Raw genomic sequence first — 22,065 nt, 5'->3', positions numbered from 1 at the left:
GAGGGGCTAACGAGGGGAGAGAGTCTTGGAGCAGTTCAGTTGGGATGGGGTCTAGGAGACAGGTGGATGGTTTAGAGGAGGACATTATTGAACTGAGCTCATGAAGGCTGATGGGAGAAAAACTATCCAAGTGTGTGTCTGGTCCTCCAGCTGCCTCTAAGGGCGCTTTCTCACCAACCTTGTTTGGTCCGGACTTTCGGACTTTCCAGATAGTCCAGAGCAAATTGACAGATGTGAAAGCTCCACCGGACCACGGTCCGGACAAAGGACAGAGTCTTTGGTCCTGCCTCAGGAGGTGTACTCGGTCCGGATTATCCTGGTCCAAAGTTCGCTGCTGTGTAATGTGAAAGCATTTTTCGGACTATCAGACCAAAAGCAGGATACATGTCCTATTTAAACGTCTCGTTCCCGCCGAAAAAACAAAGCAAAGATGAGCCGTGGTAATACTTGGGGGGAGGAGGAAATTAAGTATTTCATTCAGATGTGGTCAGAGGACGAAATAAAAAATGAACTGAAGAAGACCCAGAACTAGGAGACGTTTCGTGTTTTTTCGGAGAGGCTTGCAGTCTTCACCTCTTTGCCTGTTTGCGTCGAAATATCAAGTGCACCATAAGGACGTTATTCATTTGATGACATCGCACTGGTCTGGCGTATTGGGACTGTAGTAGTAGTAGTAGTTGTTGTTGTTGTTGATGTTGGAGGCGCAGCCAAAGTAGTGCGAGGGCAACTAAGTATATCCGCGGATCAATGGTTGATGGTAACGTCTTTGCTGCGACCAAAACAAATACACCGCCAGAGCACTTCTGACGCGGTAACGTTAGATGCACGTTCATCCACAAGCCAATCAATGACAGGCACAGACCTTGCAGTTAATGGCGTGATGACGTAGGTCGCTCCGTTGGTCCGCTTTCATAATAACAGTGAGAAAGCAAACTTTACTGGACTATATGAAAACAATGTAACAACACTTAAAAAAAAAAAAAAAAAGTCTGGACCCTGTACCAGACCATTAGGTGAGAAAGCGCTCTAAGGGTTCTGGGTTCTAGGTGCCATGTTGTCAGCTGATGGCAGCAGGAGAGGAAGTTTCTCTCTAATCAGGAGAATTTTGTCATTAAAGAAGTCCATGAACTCTTTGCTGCTCAGGGAAACAGGACTACTTGGTTCAGTAGAGCTGTGGCTCTCTGTCAGTCTGGCTCCAGTACTGAAGAGGAACCTGGGTTGTTCTTGTGTTTCTCTATTAGTGCTGAGGAGTCGGCTGCTCTGGTTCTACCAAGGGCTTTCTTCTAGGTTCTAAGGCCATCGTACCAGACTACATGTGACTCCTCCAGTTTGGAGCAGCGCCATCTTCTCTCCAGTTTCTGGTTTCTTGTTGAAGCTGTCAGGTTCCAGAACCGTACCAAGGTGCTTGTTTCCTTGGATTCATAGTTTTCTGTTTTAGTGGGCCAGTAGAGTCCAGAGTTGTTGCTAAGGTGCCTGCTGCTCTATGGATAAAATGATCAGTTTGGGAGGGACTAAGGTGGACAACAGCGCCCTCTGTTACAGTGGGACATGACACTGAATTTAGCACCAATGGAACCACTTCCTTAAATCCAGGTGTGGCCTGATCAGACAAACATCTGGAAACTACAGTTTTCCTGAGTGGAGTGTAGTTGATCAGTCCAAATTCCAAAGTGATTGATTGGTGGTCTGATAAAAGCGTTCTGTGGAAACACAACCAGATGTTCAGCTTCAGTTCCACATGTTAGGAGGAGGTGGAGGTGTGGTTGTGACAGTGAGGGGGTTCATGGACAGACTGATGGACACCAGTTGAGTCTAGAAGAGAGAGAAATGCAGTACCAGACTGTGGTTATCAACATCCTCATGAATACTGAAGTCTCCTCCAATCATGACTTGATCTGATTTAGAACTAAACTGATAGAAACTCTGAGGATTCAGATCAGAATCCAGAGTCAGGACCAGGAGGACGGTCCTCAATCATCAATCAGAGAGGCTGGAGAGTTTCCAGGCTGGAGGAGACAAACTGAGAATCAGGCTTTCAGATGAATGGAAACTTATTCTGGGTTTGGGATTCATTACTAAACTTCAGTCAACAATAGCAGCAGCGCCACCCCCTGGGCCAGAGCCTGGAGGAATACGAGTGTTAACATGACTGGGAGGAGTGGATTCATTTAGACTTTAGCCCCTTTCACACTGCACCAAAAATGCGGGTGATCACAGGTGTTTGAGCACTCTGAAAGGGTCAACTTGGCATTTCGACCTGCATCTACCGACCCTCCAAGGGACCTGGGTGTTTAGCAGCTCACCTGCAGTGTGAAAGAGGCAACCCACGTTGTCTCAGGTTTCCCATGACCTTCCTGTCACATTCTGATTTTGTCACTGTGCCGCCTGTTTGGCTGTCATTTTGGAAGCTCTGGAAAATAAATTAAAATAATTGGGCTGGGCTGGGCTGCACTGTGAGAGCTGCTCACTCATCTCTCAAAGTTTTGGCCTCTGCCGTGAGATCAGTCTTCCTGTTGATGTCCCCGTGACTCTATTTCACTCTTTTTTTTTTTCCTCAAACAATTTACATGTGTATGATCTTACGTGGATTAATCTACGTCATGCTTGGGAACTCCCACCAATCGGGGAATGCTATTGTGAACTGCGCAAGCCCGACCGTGTTCATCAACAACTTGTATAGTGATCTTCACATCTTTTTATCGATCATGGCAGCAGTTAGCCAGCAGTTTTAAATTTGGCTCTACGTCACCCGCTCTGGCCCCTGGTATACACTTGACTGTGGTCGCTGGTGTTGCTAATTTCACGTTTCTCAGAATGTGGGACCTGGGGGTTGATGCAGATTATCAGCCTTTTATTTGTCTTTCCGACAACTCTCATGCTGTTCACCGAGGCTCTTGGCTCAGTTTGTTTCTGGGTGACTCAGAGTATTTCCATCCTGTTCAGTTCTTCTTTGAAGCCATCTTTCAGTGCTACAGTTGGATCAACTTGAATGTGATGAAGTCCCTGTACACATCCCAATCCTATGAACACATTTTTGTATTCTGTCATGATGTCACTTTCCACATCTCTTCCCTACATATTAGATTGTTTAAACAAGTTTCATTTGAGTTTATGAATCTTTTTCCAGGATAGCTGTTAGGGTTAGCTTCAATTATTTGGAGGTCTACATCATGTTTATATCTGTGGATATTCTCAGTCATCCAGGTTAGGGTAAGTCTCAAATAAGCATAAAATGTGGCAACTGGACTAACTTTGTGTGAGTAGAAGACGTTTTGCCTCTCATCCAAGAGGCTTGGAGATACCAAATGAAGTTTGAAGAGCAGAGTGAATATGTTTGTGTTCCCTTTGTTTCCCATTCGCCTCAGATGGGATGTTCTGCGCTCTGTGTTTTAGAGTACGGATGACCCCCAGTTTGTGTTCCAGCGGGTGGTGTGAATCAAACAGGAGGTACTGATCTGTGTGGGTGGGTTTCCTGTAGACACCAATGTTGAGTTCCCCATTCGTTTCAATGCTTCCTATGCAATCTAGAAATGCCAGGCAGTTGTCTTTGACATCCTCTCTTGTAAATTGGATGTTTTCATCCACCGAGTTAAGGTGTTTTGTGAAAGGTTCCACTTCACCCTTCCTGATGGTGACCCAGGTGTCATCCACATATCTGAACCAGTGCCTCGGTGAGTGGCCGCTGAAGGTCCTCAGTGCCACACTCTCCATCTCCTCCATATACAGGTTAGCTACAATAGGAGACACGGATGATCCCATGGCACAGCCGTGTTTTTGTCTGTAGAAACCGTTGTTGTACTGGAAGTAAGTGGTGCTGAGGCAAAGGTCAAGGAGGTCACACACCTGTTCAGGGGAGAGGTTTGTCCTTTCCGACAGAGTGTTGTCAGGCAGCAGTTTCCTCTTTACTGTCTGCACTGCGTCTCCAGTCGGGATACAAGTAAAGAGCGATGTTACGTGATATGAAACCATAGTTTCCTCAGAGTCTAGGCTGATTTGCCTGATCTTGTTGGCAAAGTCCATAGAGTTCTTTACGTGGTAGGGGGTGCTCCCCACCAAAGGAGAAAGGATGGTCGCAAGATACTTAGCAATGTTGTATGTCACAGAGTTGATGCTGCTTACAATAGGTCTTAGTGGGGCGCCCTCCTTATGAATTTTTGGCAGCCTGTAAATGCAAGGGATAGCATCGCCTGGATAGAGCTTGTAATACAGGGCTCGGTCGATGACATGACTTTTCTCCAGCTTTTGCAGGCCGTTGACCACTTTCAGTTTGTAGGTGCCTGTGGGGTCTCGTCACACCTGACGAGTCATTGGTTTCGGGTCGTACGACCAGTTGTTTTTCCTTTTTTGCCACCACCCTCCTGGTAGATATATAGCTGATATTCCCCACCAGGATTCAGAACTGAAGAAGCCTCTTGGATGAGAGGCGAAACGTCTTCTACTCACACGAAGTTTGTCCAGTTGCCATATTTTATGCTTTTTTGAGACTCTACATCATGTGCCAAATGGTGCCAACTTGTGGCGGCTGAAGAATGTCACCGACTTGCAGCTAGACTGCTGTAGTTGTGTATTTTTTGGTGTCAACCTTTTGGGGCAACACATTGCAATCTGCACCAGTATCCAGTTTCCAGTTTAAGGGCCATTTGAGTTTAAGAACTTCTGTCCACTTCTTGCTATCTTTCTTGGAACCTCCTTATGTGACATCTTTTTGTCCCTTGTCTGTAGGGCTCCAATGAACATTTTACTCTGTTGGGGCTTTATTTAATTGACTACTCTCTGATTGTCTGCTGTTGCCCTTTGGTTTCTTTGTTTCGCAGCCATGTGCAAAGGGTTTTTATGTGAGCATGCTTTACAGATCTGACCATAAGCAGGACACTTGCCTGTTTCATGTCTGCATCCACATTTGCTGCCTTCTTTTTAGTCATTACTAGAGTGTTAGCTTTGTTTTTTTTTGGTGAGCTTAATTTTTGCTTACCTGGTTCGCAGCAATATAATTTTATTCATTCAATGCTTTCATATGGCTTTGTTTGGTTTTATTATTTCAGGAGATAGCCACAGCTTTGTTTAGATCTGATCATTTGTTATGCCACACATATCATGGTGTCTTTATAAGTCATTCTGTAAATGGTGACGACCTGCTTTGTTTTTCACCTCTGGCTCCACCATTCCACACGATGTAAAGATTCTGTCACTAAGATGATGATTGAGGTGGTTCTTAACTCACACAGATAACCATATGCAGCCATAGGAACTGTTTACTGAACTCTTCTGTTACTGGTCTCAGGCACACCGCAGGTCATTAACTCCATAGCACAATCAAGTGGTTTTGAACTGTAACTACACATGATGGAGACATTCATCAAATGTCTTAGGAGGGTTGGTTTGATAGGAACGCACAAGGGAACAGACTCAGTCTTTGCTGGTCTGATTTCTCCATCTTCTGCTGCACCATCCCCACATTAAAAGTCAATCTAGCTCAACCAACAGCTGATCTGTCTTTTTCTGTTGACATAGATCCTTCAATAGTTTCAATCCAAGTGTTGGAAGTTAATGGATGAGTCGGTCAACAGAACTTGCAGTGGAAACTGAAAGTGAGGTGTATCTACAATGATTCGTCTCCAAATAATTTGAGCCACACGTTTGTTTCACTCTCAATAATTACAAACTGTTGCATGAAAAAACTCAGGTTAAAGCCCAACAACAACATCAGGGCCACAAGAAATGCATGTTAATGTGTTAAAGGTATCAACAGAGTATCAAGGAGAAGCAGATACCAGGTGGTGTCATTCAACTTTCATGTTCTTTTCAAGTCGTGTCAAGTCAATTTTATCTGTACAGTAGAGTTTGAAATGTAGATTGTGTTTCATTATTTTTAAGTTTGTATTTCAGATCTATGTTTTGTGTATCTATAGTGCAGTTAGAGAGAGATTACAGCTCTACTGGTCCCAGTTTGGATGAAAGCGGTGATAGGGAGCACATAGTTTTTCTACGGAGTAAATGTGATGGATGTGAATTGATTTTTCTTTCAGTAAACTTTTCTTTTGAAACAGATACATCTCATCATTCATTCCTGTAAGAATCCCTGTCTTTCATCCTCACGTGGCTTTATACCACGAAGGAAAGCCACAATAGTGCCTAATCGCAACAAAGTTATTTCCTGCCTCTGCCCTTGTAGAGAAGGTGTTGAACCTCCCTCTTTCTATGAATCTCCCCCCAGCAATTCTCCATGAACAGGCACATCTGAGACATTAGAGATAAAAACCTTCCTTTGCCAGTAGGAAACATGGAGCAGATCCAGCCTCCATGGGGAAAGACGTCTGCTTTGACCTGCTGGAGGGAGGGAGAGGGAGAGGGAGAGAGAGAGGGAGAGAGAGAGGGGGGGGGGAGAGAGGGGGAGAGGGAGAGGGAGAGAGAGAGAGGACAGGGACCGTTCTCCAGCCTGGAAGTTGCAAAAGCAGGGACTAGTTTTTTCTGCATCTTCTTGAGCCAGGATGTGTCTGATCTTAGCGATGTTGCGTAGATGAAAGAAGGCATCCCGCATGTTTGCTTTATGTGGGAGTTGAAGGATCCTGGTCAAAGAGAACTCCGAGGTTCCTTCCGGTAGTGCTGGTGGTAAGGGTGATGCCATCCAGGGTACCCGTCTCATTGGATAAGATGTTTGAGGAGAATTCAGTAATGGGAAATTGTGAGTTATCCATGCTTTTTATTTCCTTTTCGACAGGCCTCCAGTTTAGTCAGCTGATTTGTTCCATGTGGATGCATTGATGAGGACAGCTGTGTGCAGTGGCAGACTCAGCAAATTGGGAGCCTAAGGCAAACATAGCCAGGGGCCCTCTTCGTCTGTTCTTTTAACACAAAAGCTGGAAAGGCCACCTCAGAGGCATCATGATACAACCTAATACTAAAAGGACAGGTTGAACAGAATGAGATACTAAAGTTTCAGTTATAACATTGGTTCATATCAAAATGTCACATATTTATTAAAAAAACAGATTTACTTAAGGGGATGTAATTAAGAGGGAGAAACAGGGAGAGTTTATGTACATGGAGAGAGGGAGTGCGCGCATGTGTGAGATTGTATTTATGAAATGGTTGGTCACTATTTACATATAGTGTAAAGTGATAAATCGGAGAGCTGAAAGGGAGTAAGTGGAAGTTTTGCACATATATAATAACAGATCTCCAAACAACCGGCAACAAAAGCACAGAACTGAGTTCTTTGCTTTGCTGTAAATAAGCCAGGACCTATGGATCTTCTCTCCATTCTTCATGAATATATAGGAGTTACTACATATGAATCTCCAACAGGCTGTGTTTTTAGGGAAGTCAGTTTTGAACAGGTCCTCTCCGAACTTTTGTGCATTACTCGCTGTCACTGATATTTTTTGGCCACAGTGCGGGGTCATCATCCAGTCCTAATTCATTCATACTTCGGTCAGATGGAGGGCTGTCTGGCCGCGGACTCACCAGATTTTCATTTTGAGCATCATCACTTTGCTCCTCCACCACTGGGATCGCGGCACTTGGTTCTGCAGCAACTTGTTGAGCTAACCCGCTGGAACTTGGCTCCGAGTCTGCCCACCCGGCCGTAATAAGCTCTGACTCCTGCGGCTGCTCGTTGGCATTTTTTTCAAGCTGTTTTGTCGCAGAGAATATAAAAAAATTGTGACACTTCCGGTAGTGTTGCGATGTATTTTTTTGTGTCTTCTCTTTTTTTCTGTTTCTCCGACCCACTTTGATAACTCTGCTTCATCTTTATGTCCTTGAGCCGACTCAAACGCGGTTTCTCTCATTTATAAACAAACCGACATGACTTGTGCGAAGGGAAAGAGGGGGCAATGTGAATTTTTTGGTTTGGTTGGTGCGGGCGCAACTGTTTGGCAAGGCAAGGCAGTTTTCTTTGTAGCCTGTTTTCCCCACCAGTTTGTCTCCAGGCGTCATGGCATCATAACAACATCCTCTGCCCTCAGAGCCTCACATCGACTGAGGAGAAACTCCATAGAAAACCTTTAACAGGGAAAAATGGGAGAAACCTCAGGGTGAGGAGGGGAGGAGGATCCCTCACCAGGAGGGACAGACGTGCAGGAGATGTTGTTACAGAGAAGAAAACAGTTTATAACACAGAATGGAGGAAACATGGAAATGTTAATAACAGTTGAAGAAGGAAGCTTCTGGAAGGGGAGGCAGGGAGAGCAAGCCAGCTTGATGGGGGACTGGATGGTAGACTGGTTCATGGAAGGGGAGGCAGGGAGAGCAAGCCAGCTTGATAGGGGACTGGATGGTAGACTGGTTCATGGAAGGGGAGGCCCCCTGCTTGTAGGGGGCCTAAGACAATCGCGTACTTTGCCTTAATGGTACGTCCGCATCTGGCTGTATGTCGTCTGCATTACAGTGAACATTAATGGAGTGTTTCCTCATCATGTGACCTAGAGGAAGCAGGTATAGGGTGAAGAGGACTGGTCCAAGCATGGACCCTTGTGGAACACCATAGCTGACTGTGGTGGTCTCAGAGGAACCATCATTAACTGGTACCAACTAAGATGAACCTAGTAAATAGTACCTAAACCAGTTTAGTGCAGTTCCTTTAATACCAATGACATGTTCCAGTCTCTGCAGGAGGATATGGTGGTCAATGATATCAAAACATATATAATACTGAAAAATGCTTTCATGCACGAACATTTAATGAAAAAGTCCAACTACTGAGAAGTAGCTTCAAAAAGACTAAAAAAAAAACTATGTAGCTTTAGCAGAGTACCCACTGACTGAATGTACAACAAACACTGAGTTATTAAAGGGGAGGTTCACTATTTCAGACATTTGACCTTATTTCCAGCTTACCCAGGGTGCTACCATCACTGGTGACAGTTTTTAACCCATTTGGTCTGGTCTGTCTGCCGACAATATCCGCAGTTCTAATGCTTGCGCGAGTGGATAGGATCCCCTTAGCCTGCCATTTAAATACCATCTTACGCACAGCTGCAGTGGACTGATACTCTACTGACGTTACTTTCCAAATGTATTTCTCAGCCGTTGATGAGTAGGCCTAGCACGGTTTGTTGACATCTGTGAGTTGTACTACAAGTGTCTGTTGAAACAGGAGTTTTCAAGACAGGCCTACAACTATCTACATCATGGTGCACCAGTGTAAGTTTGGAAATTGCCAAAATAAAGGCTCCATATGGCAAAGTCAAAGTAAAAGTTTCCACCGTTTTCCAGTGGGAGACCAAGAAAGGAAGATACTGTGGGTGGTTGCCTCTGGTGTGGATCAGGACACCCGGGAGTGACTTTACGGAATTGGCTGTTATGCAGTGATCATTTTAAACCAGAAGACTTTCAAAAGCCAAATCTAATAGACATTCGGTTATTGAAAAGGACAGCAGTGCTGTTCTCCCACCTTGACGCAAGGTTACTATTCTGTACCTACTTTCACGGTAGCCTACCTGTCGTGGGGCTAGTCAAAACATACATGGCTGGTTGACCATTTGGGTTTTGTAATGTTTAGTGTTGAATAGAACTTCACAGGCTTATAGCTAAGTGTTTTTTGAGTGACAACTAAAGCTAATGCTAAGTTACACTCGGTATATTTTAAGCCCAGTATGTGTTGTGTTGTCAAATGTTAGATCGGATCTGTTTAACAGGGCACATGAATAGAATTGCAAGCTGTATGGATGTGTTGTATCCCAAAGCGTGGCTCTGACCAAAAATGGAATTTGTCAAACCAATCGGGCCTTGCAGGCCCTGCTCACATCCATTTCCCTTAGTTCGGTGTCTGTGTATGTGGGCCTGTACATGTTGGTTGGTTGCTCAACTCAAAATTTTCTTCCTTGTCTTCAAAATCTGATTCATCACTTTCTCTGTTAACAGTAGCCTTTGTATAACAAAATAAAATACCAACTTGTTAGCTTCTCTGACTGGTATGAATTTAATCCAAGTTTAGGCTATAGTTACGCTTCTACTTCATGACTGCAATTGCGGCATATCAGTCCGTTGCAGCTGTAATGTGAGCCCACTACTACCGACTAGAGGAAAGGTAAAATTACGCCTGTAATCTAAGGCTAATCCCTCAAAAAGAAACGTGATGTACAACAAGTTTTCTATCCATAATTATTCTATCAACATACACATTTAAATTGATATTCTGGAGTTTTATTTCAATAACCTGGAATGTGCTGTGTGGAGTGTGTAAGATGGTATTTAAATGGCAGGCTAATGGGATTCTATCCACTCACTCTAGCATTAGCATCGCAGATAGTGTCGGAAGAAGGACCAGACCAAATGGGTCGAAAACTGTCTCCACTGACTGGTAGCACCCTGGGTAAGCTGGAAATAAAATCAAGTGTCCAAAAAAGTAAATGTCCCCTTTGAAACTTTTCAGTCACTTACAGCTGACATAACAATCTTTTATTATGTTAGCCATAAGTGAATGACTTAACAAGCACATCTGAGACAGCAGATCAGAACATATCAGAAACAGCCATTTTTAACATACTCATTTGTCATGCAAAATGACCACTTGCCTTAATATGAGCTTTGGTCTGTTGTTTGTTGTTTTCCAATTTATAGTGTCATTTGTGAGATGTATAGTTTCCAGTTTTTCTGCTGCGGATTGATCCAATATCTCTGACCATGTCCATGCCTGTGAATAAGATGAGGTCCTCTTCAGAGGTACAGGGCTTCTTTAGCTTAGCACTACAATGTGCCGCCTGGTAAGTTGCACGGAGTTCTTGTTCTGGTTGGAGTACAGACAAGTAAGACACTTTAGTGATGTCCTTAAGTTTTGAAATCATCTTTAAAAGTACTAATCAGGTTTATCTTTGAGTGAAGATTGTTTTGTTTCCAAATGCTGCTTCAGCGTAGATGCTTCCTACTTTCATGTGCCAACACCTTGCTGTAGAAAACACTGTTTGCTTCCTCCATGTAAGAAAATTCATACCTAATGTAGCCAGTGTCATACTTGTGTTTCATCATGCTTCATTAGCATATGAAAACAAACTTTGCTGACAAACTGTGTTGTTAATTGGTGGGTGTCAATCAGCATTAGAGGGCGTTATCACCATCTACACTTAAGGAGTGTGAATAGACAGCACTCCACCACATAAAACATGTCTGGGCTACACGTGTCTGTAAGGTGAATGAGTTGTCAGATGATGGCAGGAAGAGATTAATTTAATCTCTAATAAGTAGAATTTTGTCATTAAAAAGTTATTAAAGTTGTTAGCTGCTGAGGGAGTAGCACTTTAGCACTCTGTCAGTCTGGCTACAGTGCTGAAGTGGAACCTGGGCTTGTTCTGTCTTTCCATCCAATTGCTTCATAGTTTTCTTTCTAATGGTGCAATAGAGTCCAAAAGTTGTTTTCTGTGTGACTGCGGTTCAGTTGATAAAATTATCAGTGAGGGAGGAGCTAAAAATGACAGCAGGCTCCTCTGTTATAACAGGACATGACAGTGAATTTAATGCCAGTGGGATCACTTCCACAAATCTGGCTATGACATCATTAGACAGACATAAGGAAAATACAGTTTTCCTCAGTGGGGTGTAGTCCAGGAGTACAAGTACAAAGGTAATTAAGTGACTATTTGATAAATACTACTAAATGTTTAACTTCAGCTCCACCTGTCAGGACGAAGTTTGGGGGGGGGGGGTGTCAGTGGGAGGGTTCATGTCCACACTGATAGAAGCAGTTGAGTCTCAACGTGAGATGAATGCAGGACCCAGACTGTCAGAGTCTGGACCAGGAGGGTGGAACACAATAACTCAATAACTGATATAAGTGGCTGTAGTGTTTCCAGGCTGAGATGAACTGAGAATCAGGCTTTCAAACGATTTACAACTTGTTCTTGGTTTTGGGTTTGTTACTAGACTTGAGTCCAGAATGATAGCAGTTCCACCTCTTGGGCCAGAGCCTGGTGCATTCAATTCATGAGTACAGCAGTCCTCTTTCATTGTGATCATGCACACCAGCACAGAATTATCAATCAAGCTTTCAACCAAGGAAGACCCTCAGTAACCATGTTTCTTACCTCACTGTCTCTCTCCCACTCTCTCTCAGGGCCATCATGCATCTGAAGTCGTATCCAAAGCTTGTGTGCTCGGAGTTACATTTGGATGCAGCTGGCATTAAGATGTCATCTCAGCAGAGCAGTCTCTTTGTGACCCAGCAGGGGGCACTGCTGAGGACATGCAGCAGTAAGCACGGCAACATCAACAACACCCGCCTCTCCAGCATCACGCTCTGCTGTAACAATGCCACAAGTTGCAGCACCAAGGCAGCAGGTAGACTCTGTCTGAAGGCATCATCCAGTACCGCGGAACTCCTCTCTCCGCCACCATACTGTGAGAGTGACACGCTCAGTTTGTACCAGACGGTTGCACAGGAAAGTGATGCTCCTCTGGATATATGGGCAGTCATCAAGCCTGGTCATGTGCGTGAGAAAATTGCCATCTTTGCTTCGGAGGTGGGACGGACAAACTCTGTTGGAAGTACCACCCAAACCAGCAGCTCTGGCATCCGGGACCAGATGGCTGGGGTGTGTCTTAACCACATCTCAATGTCAGGTGTGCCGCGAGCTGTGAAGGCAAAGGGAAGCTGGGAGGAAAACTGCAATGCCAAGCGTCGCCGCAAGTCAGGGAACAGTCAGAACCTCTGGCAGGACCAGAGGAGCCTACTTGATGCTGACCAACACACCTTCAAGGCATCCTCACGCCGCTATGACTTGATACAACAGCTGGGCAGCAGCGAGGCAGAGGAGCAGAAGGTGTCAGTTGGGGAGATGGTGGCATTCCTAGAGCAGAGAGCCAGTGAGCAGCAGCCAGACTCCAAACCTCTGCTCACTTTACAGCGGAGCTCAACCACCATTACACTCTCCAGAGCTCTGCCTTCTGAGATCAGGGGAGAGGAGCCAGAGAGCGTCAGGGTGTTGGACATGGTGGCCAGGCTCGAGTCTGAGTGTTTGAAGCGCCAAACAGAGGGTGACTTGTCTCGGAGCAACAGCTTGAGGAGGACAGTGGGACGTGTCCTTCTTGCTGCTGGGGATCAGTGCTCCACCCACTCCCTTTCCTCACCACCACAATCAGATGTGACATCTTCACAATCATCGACATCACTACTGGAAGCTCAGAGTCCCAGCAGGGAGTCAACTGGTCTGTCCTCATCTCTGGCCACAGTCGTCTCTATCCCTTCCACTGAGGTGACTGTCAGGGTGACTGGTGGAGGTCTTGAGAGACAGAGTGCTGCCACAAAGGCCCCACCCCCTCCTAGTCAGGAGGTGGAGCCTCTTCCTGGCTTGTTGTTTCTATCTCCAACTCCACAGGCATACCCCCTCATAGACTCAGATCCCACCCTATCAACCCAGACATGCCCCTTTACAAAAACTAAGCCCCACCCCACACACTACAGCATGACCTTTGAAAGAAAAACAGCACCCTCTCTGTCCTGCTTCACCCCCGACTCCAGTGGCCAGTCAGACAAGAAGAGGAATGCCAACAGTGGTCGGGAGGAGTATGGCGAATTGAGTCCTGGCATGCCTATTTTACCTGTACAACGCCGAGTGTCTGTGTCGCAGGACTTCAGGGAGATGCGTCAGCGGCTGCAGCAGCTGCTAGAGCCACAGCTGTACCTGTCTGTGCTGCCACATCACCTACTGGTAAAGATCTTTGTGTTGCTGCCGACACAGAGTCTCGCAGCGCTCAAGTGCACCTGTCACTACTTCAAGTTTATCATTGAGAACTATGGTGTGCGGCCTGCCGACTCACTCTGGGTGTCCGATCCCCGCTACCGTGATGACCCTTGTAAGCAATGCAAGAAGCGTTATGGCCGTGGTGATGTGTCACTCTGCCGCTGGCACCACAAGCCATACTGCCAGGCTCTGCCTTATGGCCCAGGGTACTGGATGTGTTGTTACGGGGCCCACAGGGACACGCCTGGCTGCAATGTGGGCCTGCACGATAACCGCTGGGTGCCTGCATTCCACAGCATCAATGTGCCGATTTATAAGAGGACGTGTGGAGACGAATGAGTTTGTGAAACATGTCTGGTGCTGATGTAAGCAATTGCTCCCATGATGCAATAGTCGGTCATGTTTCTTTGAAAATGCAAACTTGGTTTTTGTTTGGAACAAAAAATACCCAGATATGTAACAGACTAGTTTGAGCTTTTGAAGAAAATGTGAATTGAGTTGCTTCATTAAGTCACCAGGTAGCAAAGTGGCACCCCCTTCTGCTCTGATGCCACCTGACAGTGAAATAAGCTCAATAGTCATGAGGAGGAGGAGTCTCAACCACGACTCTTAATTCTTTGACTATGGGAGAGCTATTTGCTGTCTCTAAGATTGTATCACCAAGCAGATTCAGTGTCTTCTTTCATCACATCAGTAGTTTGTTCTGGATCCTTCAGGGTCACATGATCAGACAAAACAGGAAGTGAAAGTTTCTCATCAGGTAATGACAAAAAACATCAACATCAGGCATGTTGAATAACTCACCTTTAAAATGTCACTGTGTCAAACTTCTATAGCCCATCGGAACTCCATTCAGAGTAACAGAGTTTGATGTCAAGTTGTTTTGCCGACAAATCATGATTTTATTATTTCAGCATTCTTTTTGATTGTTTTACCTTTTCAATCTGTGTTGGAAGCATAAGTCATCCAGAAATAGACAGCTGATATCACAAAGACATATTTATAGTCACTTGTCATTTCTGGACAAGAAGAGACAAATGCAAGTGAAGTTACTTGAGGGAAATATTATCATGTTTGGTCTTCCTTAGCAGATGCATTTTTCCTGATTTGTCAGGCGCCTGCAGGGTGGCTGAAAGCCCCAGGACAAGCCGGGAGACCAATTTTTGTGTCTGTGACAAACTGTACTCACAGTTTTGTTCATGACATCATGGTCAGATGATGCTGATATCATGTTTCAGAGTCTTGCATGTGGATTAGGGGGCGGACCTTCAGGGGGGAGGGCAGAGTCTGTATTGTGGGTGCAAAAATTAACAGATGAACTTTATTGGCACCTTGTTTGTGTTTACATTTGTACATATAGAATTTTAAGTGTGTGTGTGTGTGTGTGCGCGTGCAACTGAGTGTGAATAATCGTGGCAGAGCACAGCTTTGTGTTTGGTTTTCTTGAAAGGAAGGAGGAGGCGGGGCCTTGAGTGTCAAAGATGATGCATTATAGAAACTGAACTGTGGAGATTTGAAAAGAATACTGGGAAGCAGAAAGAATAAGCCGCTGAAATTATATTTGTTTATTCAGGTTGTTTCACGTCTGCTGGCTTCTTGATTCTGTGAAAAGAGTTTTGCTTTAATAAAGTGCTTCCTCAATGGTTCTCGCTGGATCGGAAAAATCTCCATTTCCCCTCACTTCAACCAGGTTTGACATCATCAAAAATATTGAACATTTCCTGTTCTCTACATCTGTTTGGAGCTCAGAAACAGATGACAACTTGGGTCTTCCTCAATCCATTGGCCTGGAGGTGGCACTACAACAGCAATCTTTACTTTGAGGTGTCTAACATTTAACCTTGCAAATTAATTCTCTCCTTGGTTTTGTGGGGGATTGTTATGCAGAAAAGTGCTGTCTATTTACACTCCTTAACTGTAGATGCCAGTTAAAACTAAAAAAAAGAATGGCTATAAGCCCTGCCCCTTTGCAGCTGTTTGTGCAGCTTGGTAATACTGCTGCCAAAACTTGTATTTTTATCTTTCAAGTACTCACTAAAAGTTGTACTGAGTTCACAAAGAAGTCCCCCCCCCCCCCCACATTACTTTTTAATGATTCCAGAATGCAGGAAGAGCCAGCTGGGTATATTCCACCTTAAGCTAATGGTTACTGACACGAACAACAGCTAAACTGTCCAAAAAAGTTTACAAACTCTCCAGATCATTCTCAGCTATAATCCACACCTTCACAATCCAGCTATATGATCAGTGATCCACAGAATTTTGGAGCAAAAACAAATAGCCAACAACCCTTTTGGTTCTCCAATGTAATAAAGAAGTGCAAGTGAGTTGGTTCAACTGAATGCTCTAGCTGGTTGCACGCAATGCCATGGTGAACAGGGGCCAAGCCAGAAGGGTTAATGTTCTCTGTCAGCTCAAATCAGTTTGTGGGTTACCGAGAATACAGCTGAAAAAAACAATACTTAAATTTTCATTGTACTCAGTTAAAACTAAATTTGTCTAATGCATTCAGACCATCTGCTAAGGCCATGTTTTAATGATCCATAATTGAGCCAATTCATCAATTCAGTTTACTCAATTTTTAAAGCATTTAGTCAAACTAATTTGTCCTTTTGCACAATGATGAACTGAAGGACAGCTTAGAAGCAGCTGTTGTGCACTGAAGAGCAAATTGGTTAAAAAATAATGATAATCGATAATTATGGATATAATTGATTATTAAATAAATTACTATTCACTATTACTTATTCGGGGCACCACCCTGATGAGTTCAGGGAAACTAAAATGCAACCAAACTTGGAAAAGTTATCAGTCTCTAACAGAGTTTATCTACTAAACAGACAATATTCTGTAACATTAACTACCCAGGGACAGCTCTGATGTTGAAGGAAGGGGGGTGTCCGCTTGCGGAGTTCTCGCCATCGCTGTACTGCCAGCTCGAGGTCCGAAGAGGAGAACTGAAGAGGTTGAACCTTTCTTGCGCTGAAGTTTTATCTGGTGAGGCAGATGATATCACTTCCTGTGGGATGGTACTGGCTCTCAGCCAATAGCAGTTCGGCACGCGAACTTACGGTCAAGCGGAGCACGAGTTCTTGGGGGGGTCAATGGCCAGAGTGAGCCCCCTTTTTATGACCCTTTATCTTAAAAGTATGTGGTCACTCAAATGCAGGCTTTAGAAAGGGGTGTTAGGCCTGAAAGGCCGGAAGTCCTTTCTTCAGATTGATTAGTTGTCAAATCTCTGAATTAATCTCTTGACCTGGTTGAGTTGGCACAACACAGCAGAAGACCTCTTTACAGCCACAATGGTTTTTGAACAGAAGATATCAAATGGGGAAAACTTGCACTTCCACCTTCTTCCACGTTCTCCAGTGAGGGTTCCTATGGCAGAATCTATGAACCTAACTTATCCACTTTTTCTGACACCAGTGCAGAGTGCCTGCTGTTTAAGGAAGAGGGGTTGTGTGACATCAAAAAAGCCTGACTAATTTCTCACTTTTGGCTAACAGTTTTTCAGTCCATTCATCAGTGGACAGCTTTCATTTAAAAGTTGAAAAAAATTCCCCCCCATCTGTCACTATAATGTAAGGTGACCTTAACCATCATCATGATGCTGTTTGTTGTAACCTTTGTTGACCTTTACACAACCCTAACCCTAAGCCAAGTCTTACCTTCAAACTCTTGAAATATGTGAGAACCAGACACATTCTTAAAATGTTCTCATTCTTTTGGTTCAAATCTTGCACGACTACACACTAATTTAATTCCATGGAAATTATTGGTACTCTATGTGGTTTGGGGCTAGAAAGACATCAGTAAACAGTTTGTGCTTCAATAAATTCAAAAGTCTCAAGCCTGCTGATTAGTAATTTATTAATTTTTATTGTGAAATATTCCCAAAGCTTTTCCATCTCATTTTATCAGAAAATGCATTTGCTTGAAAGGGGTGACATGACTTTCTTTAGACCAGTGGTTCTCAACTGGTCTTGTTTCAGGACCCACCATCAACCCTTTCATGACAAGCCACAACCCAAATTGAGAAACAACAAAGATAGTGAAGTTTGAGCTTTAGACAGTACAGAATATCACAGTTTTCAAACATAAAAAATAAGTATAATAATAAAACAAAATAAATAAATGGTCCACATCTGGTAAAGGGTGGTTTGCCCACTCCAAGTCGGGGGAGAGGTCCTACCTAAGGTGGAGGAGTTAAAGTATCTCGGGGTCCTGTTCACGAGTGTGGGTGACAGGCAGGTTCGGGCGGCATCCACAGTGATGCGAGCGCTAAACCAGTCCGTTGTGGTGAAGAGGGAGCTTAGCCAAAAGGAGAGGCTCTCGATTTACCGGTCAGTCTACGTTCCAACCCTCACCTGTGGTCATGAGCTCTGGGTAATGACTGAAAGAACAAGATCCTGAATACAAGCGGCTGAAATGAGTTTCCTCCTCTGGGAGGCTGGGCTCTCCCTGAGAGACAGGGTGAGAAGCTCAGTCCTTCAGGTGGGACTCAGAGTAGAGCTGCTGCTCCTCCAGGTAGAGGAGTCAGTGGAGGTGGTTCAGGCATCTGGTGAGGATGCCTCCTGGACGCGTCCTGGTTTTCCAGGCATGTCCAGGAGGAGGCCTCGAGGCCGACCCAGGACACACTGGAGGGATTATATCTCCTGGCTAGCCTGGGAATGCCTCGGGATTCCCCTGGAAGAGCTGGTGGACGTGGCTGGGAGAGGACAGTCTGGGCTTCCTTGCTGAGGCTGTTGCCCCTGCGACCCAGACCCACCGGATAAAGTGGAGGGCGACGACGATAAGGTAGGTCTGCAAATCAATTTGAAGATATATTCACATTAATTGCATGAACCAATTAGCTGTGGCAGGGGTTTAAAATATTCAATAAGGGTTAGAATGAGGTGATGTGTTTGTGAACAACTATTGAATTAGTTGGTGAGTCCAAACCTTCGACTGGAAATGTATATTAAAAATCTCCTTCTCCCCCCTTGTAGGGTGGTTCTGTGTCCTCCTCTAGCTCAGGTCCTCTACCAGAGGCCTGGGAGTTTGAGTGTTTTACCCAGCTTTTCCTGGGATTGCACTCTGCTGGACTGAGGTTTCACGTGGTGTTCCTGGAATCTGCTGGATCCACTCTCCCAGTTTGGGTGTCACCACCCCGAGTGCTCCTACCACTGGGACCACGTCAGCCTTGATTTTCCACATCCATTCTAGCTAATCTTTTAATCCCTGGTACTTCTCAACCTTCTGGTTCCTTGTTCCTGATGTTGGCATCAGCTAGTATCACCACATCCATCACCACTGCCCTCTTCTGCTATTTGTCCACCACTACTGAGTCCAGTTGGTTCACCAGTTGCTGTTTGTCAGTTTGGAAGCTGAAGTCCCACAGCACCTTAGCCCTGTTGTTGTCAACCACTTTTGGTGGTATGTCCCATTGGGATTTGGGTACTTCGGGTCCATACTGGGTACAGATGTTTCTGTACACTATCCCCGCCACTTGGTTGTGCTTCTCCATGTATTCTTTTGCGGCTAGCATCTTACACCTCGCTACTATGTGTTGGACTGTCTCAGGAGCATGCTTACACAGCCTGTACCTTGGGTCTGATCTGGTGTGGTAGACCTAGGCCTCCATGGATCTTGTCCGTAGGCGTAGGGCCTGCTATTGTGCTGCCATGATGAGTGCCTCTGTGCTGTCTTTCAGTCCAGCATGTTCCAGCCATTGGGAAGTCTTCTTGATATCAGTCACTTCCTCTATCTGGCGGTTGTACCTGCCGTGTAGGTGCTTGTCCGTCCACGTCTGCTCGTCTCCCTCCTCACTCTCATCAGGTTTCAGCTGTTGGAGGCATTCACTGAACAGCTTATCCAATAGGGACCACCTTCTTGATGAAATTTATATATATATGTATGTGTGTGTTTGTGTGTGCGTGTATATATGGAGCCGAATTGGGTGTTCGGAAAGGCATAAATAATGTGTTTTTTACGAATACTTATTTTGAACAAACACTTTAAAAAAAATATTTATATTCGGGAACAAGAAAAACATATGAAAAAGCTGTATTTCCTCATGAAACCACAGTGCATGCCTAGATGAGTGAGCCTGTGACATTCTGGAGTCAGGGGAGGAGCGTGGGACCTATAGTTCTTGGCAGGGCGTGGCATGCCAGAGAGCTGCCTCGCCGGCCAGAGCCACACACCCGCACCTCGATCAGCCGTGAATGGTTGTCAGGCTGAGGCAATTGGAATGGTACGGTTGGCGGCGCGAAGGCCAGCCTCCGCATTGTTCCGTCGAAGGACCAACAGGAGCGCGACTATTCAAATTAACCACATGCCAACTCGGAGACCAAGGGAGGGAGGGAGGCGCAGTGGTGTCCCATGGTCAGATTATTCCAAATAAGCGCATTCATGAAGATATTTGATCTTGTCTTATTCAATGTTATTAAGCAAGAATGAAAGAAAGATAGAAAGAGAACAAAAGAAACAACACACAGCAGGGCTTTGTCTGTGTAGGTTCTCATTCATCCAGGTCATCGTAGATCGAAGCGAAATAAAATCTGGTCAACTGGACGTAAGTTTATCTTGAAGACGTTTCACCTCTCATCCGAGAGGCTTCTTCAGTGCTAGTGAAGAGTGTGGAAACTCCAGCTTATAAACCTATGTGGGAGTGGTCAGTGCTATTGTGGTGGAAACGAACCTCCCGAGACTCACCTGGCCTCCCCAAACGACAGTCCTTGTGAGGTGTCAGGGAGTTTCAGGGGTGGTCGTTAGGGAGTTACACCAACCACTCAGATGCTAATGGGCTGTGCTGGCAGAAGCCGTTCCACATGGGTCTTTCAGCTGAGTTCTTTGGGGAAGCTTTGAAAGGACTTGGTTGTAAATAGGTGAAAGGAAATGTCGCAGTCCACCTCCTCTGTTCAAAGATGGTTTCTCTATCCTGACGTGGATGGCTTCTTTAACTCCTCTTTCAAACCATCTGTCCTCTCTGTCGAGGATTTAGACATGGTCGTCCTGGAAGGAGTGGCTTTCCTCCTTGAGGTGGAGGAAAACCGCTGAGTCCTGTCCTCCAGAGTTGGCTCTTCTATGTTGGGCCATGCGCTTGTTGAGGGGCTGTTTGGTTTCCCCTATGTAGAGATCCATGCAGGCCTCACTGCATCTGACAGCAATGCTGCTGACCTTTGACCAGTCATTGTACTCCGAACCCCTCCCGTGGATCTTCCTGATCGTTCTCTCACCACTGCAGGCAGCACAGTGGGGGGCAGTCATTCGGCGAGGCCACAGGAAGGGAAATGCGTGAACTGCCGCCATCTCCTGGAAGAAAAGGTGTCGTTAGAGACAAAGACATTCCTAGGAAAATGCCAGTCAGGATGTTGGGTGATCAAATTAAAGTGTGAATATTAAGTGTTTGCAGGGAGGGAGGGAGCACCTTCATGGAGCCAAAGAGCTGGACAAGTGTCAAACCCACTTGACAGACAGTAGCTGTCAGTGCTGTCAAGGATCAAGCGAACTGACAATGTTTACACACTGTAAGTAAGTTAGTAAGTAAGTAAGTACCTGTCAGCTAGATGATGGGGTCCCGGCAGCAGAGTTTGATGGAGGTGGGAGGCAGAGTTAGACCGACTGCGTTACTTCTGCAGATGATGACAATGACAACAAACAAACTGTTGACAATCAAAGCAAACAATAAAAGAAAAACAAAAACAAGAATACAATTTATGTTTTTGTAGGGTAAATCGACCAACTCACCCTTTTGGTGTCTTTGCTCCTCTTCTCTGCCAGCCAGTTCTCCACCAAGCGACCTTCAGCCCGAGAACAGAAGTGCTGTCCTCCATAGCAGCTGTGGCCATAGTCCTTGGTCTTTGGCTGGCCACAGCGCGAGCACAGGAATTGTTCAGTGGCCTTCCCTGGGCTTTTTACAGAAGCGAGCACCATGTTCCTGGGCCCGTCGCTCCTGCTCCTTGCGCAGCCAACAGCTTGCAAGGAGGTGGAGGCAGAGGCGGCGGAGGTTGGTGAAGTGGCGTCGCTAGGGACGGAGGATGATGGGGCCTGAGAGGCAGAAGCCGATGATGGAGCCTGAGAGGCAGAGGCTGATGGAGCAGTGGCTGAGGAGGAGGAGGATGATGGAGCCTCAGAGGTGGAGCTTGATGGACCAGTAGAGGTGGCAGAAGAGGAGGCTGAGGCTGCTGCTGCTGCTGCTGTCGTGGCACTGGGAGCAAGGGCATGGAATATGTCTGGTGCCAGTGGCCCACGGCGAGTGACCGCCCGACCAGAGGTGTCCTCTGGGAGCTGTATTGCCAGAGGATGGTCAGGTGGTAGTGGATCCTGCAGCAGAGCCCTGGCTGAGGTTAGAGGCTCTGCTGCTTCCTTGTCAGCACTGCACCATGGCAACATTCACCACAGCGGT

General features: G+C 45.5%; 2 protein-coding genes and 1 pseudogene across 2 annotated transcripts in view; 1 reads left to right on the top strand and 2 right to left on the bottom strand.

Moving 5' to 3' along the window:
* The window catches only part of LOC147245897 (uncharacterized), a 35,008-nt gene extending 29,559 nt beyond the window's left edge, over window positions 1-5,449 (bottom strand). Inside the window, exons 1-2 of the mRNA XM_086183410.1 lie at window positions 5,395-5,449; window positions 3,303-4,286 (exon numbers count right to left, since the gene is read on the bottom strand). Coding sequence (XP_086039536.1) covers window positions 3,303-4,286; window positions 5,395-5,449 — 1,039 coding nt within the window. The remainder of the gene's footprint in view (window positions 1-3,302; window positions 4,287-5,394) is intronic.
* fbxo34 (F-box protein 34) overlaps window positions 1-15,331 on the top strand; it is a 29,121-nt gene extending 13,790 nt beyond the window's left edge. Inside the window, exon 2 of the mRNA XM_086183231.1 lies at window positions 12,050-15,331. Within this exon, the coding sequence (XP_086039357.1) occupies window positions 12,057-14,015 (1,959 nt within the window). The 5' untranslated portion in view covers window positions 12,050-12,056 and the 3' untranslated portion in view covers window positions 14,016-15,331. The remainder of the gene's footprint in view (window positions 1-12,049) is intronic.
* A 3,394-nt stretch (window positions 15,332-18,725) lies between these two features.
* LOC147245895 (uncharacterized) lies at window positions 18,726-19,945 on the bottom strand (annotated as a pseudogene).
* Between the last annotated feature and the right edge of the window lie 2,120 nt (window positions 19,946-22,065).

This window comes from Aulostomus chinensis, chromosome 17 (assembly GCF_037954235.1).
Source record: "Aulostomus chinensis isolate RoL2024-O1b breed Wild chromosome 17, RoL_Achi_v1.0, whole genome shotgun sequence".
In the NCBI taxonomy this organism is placed as follows: Eukaryota; Metazoa; Chordata; class Actinopteri; order Syngnathiformes; family Aulostomidae; genus Aulostomus; species Aulostomus chinensis.
Note: the sequence above shows the minus strand (reverse complement) of the source record. Positions and strands in the feature narration are given on the sequence as shown.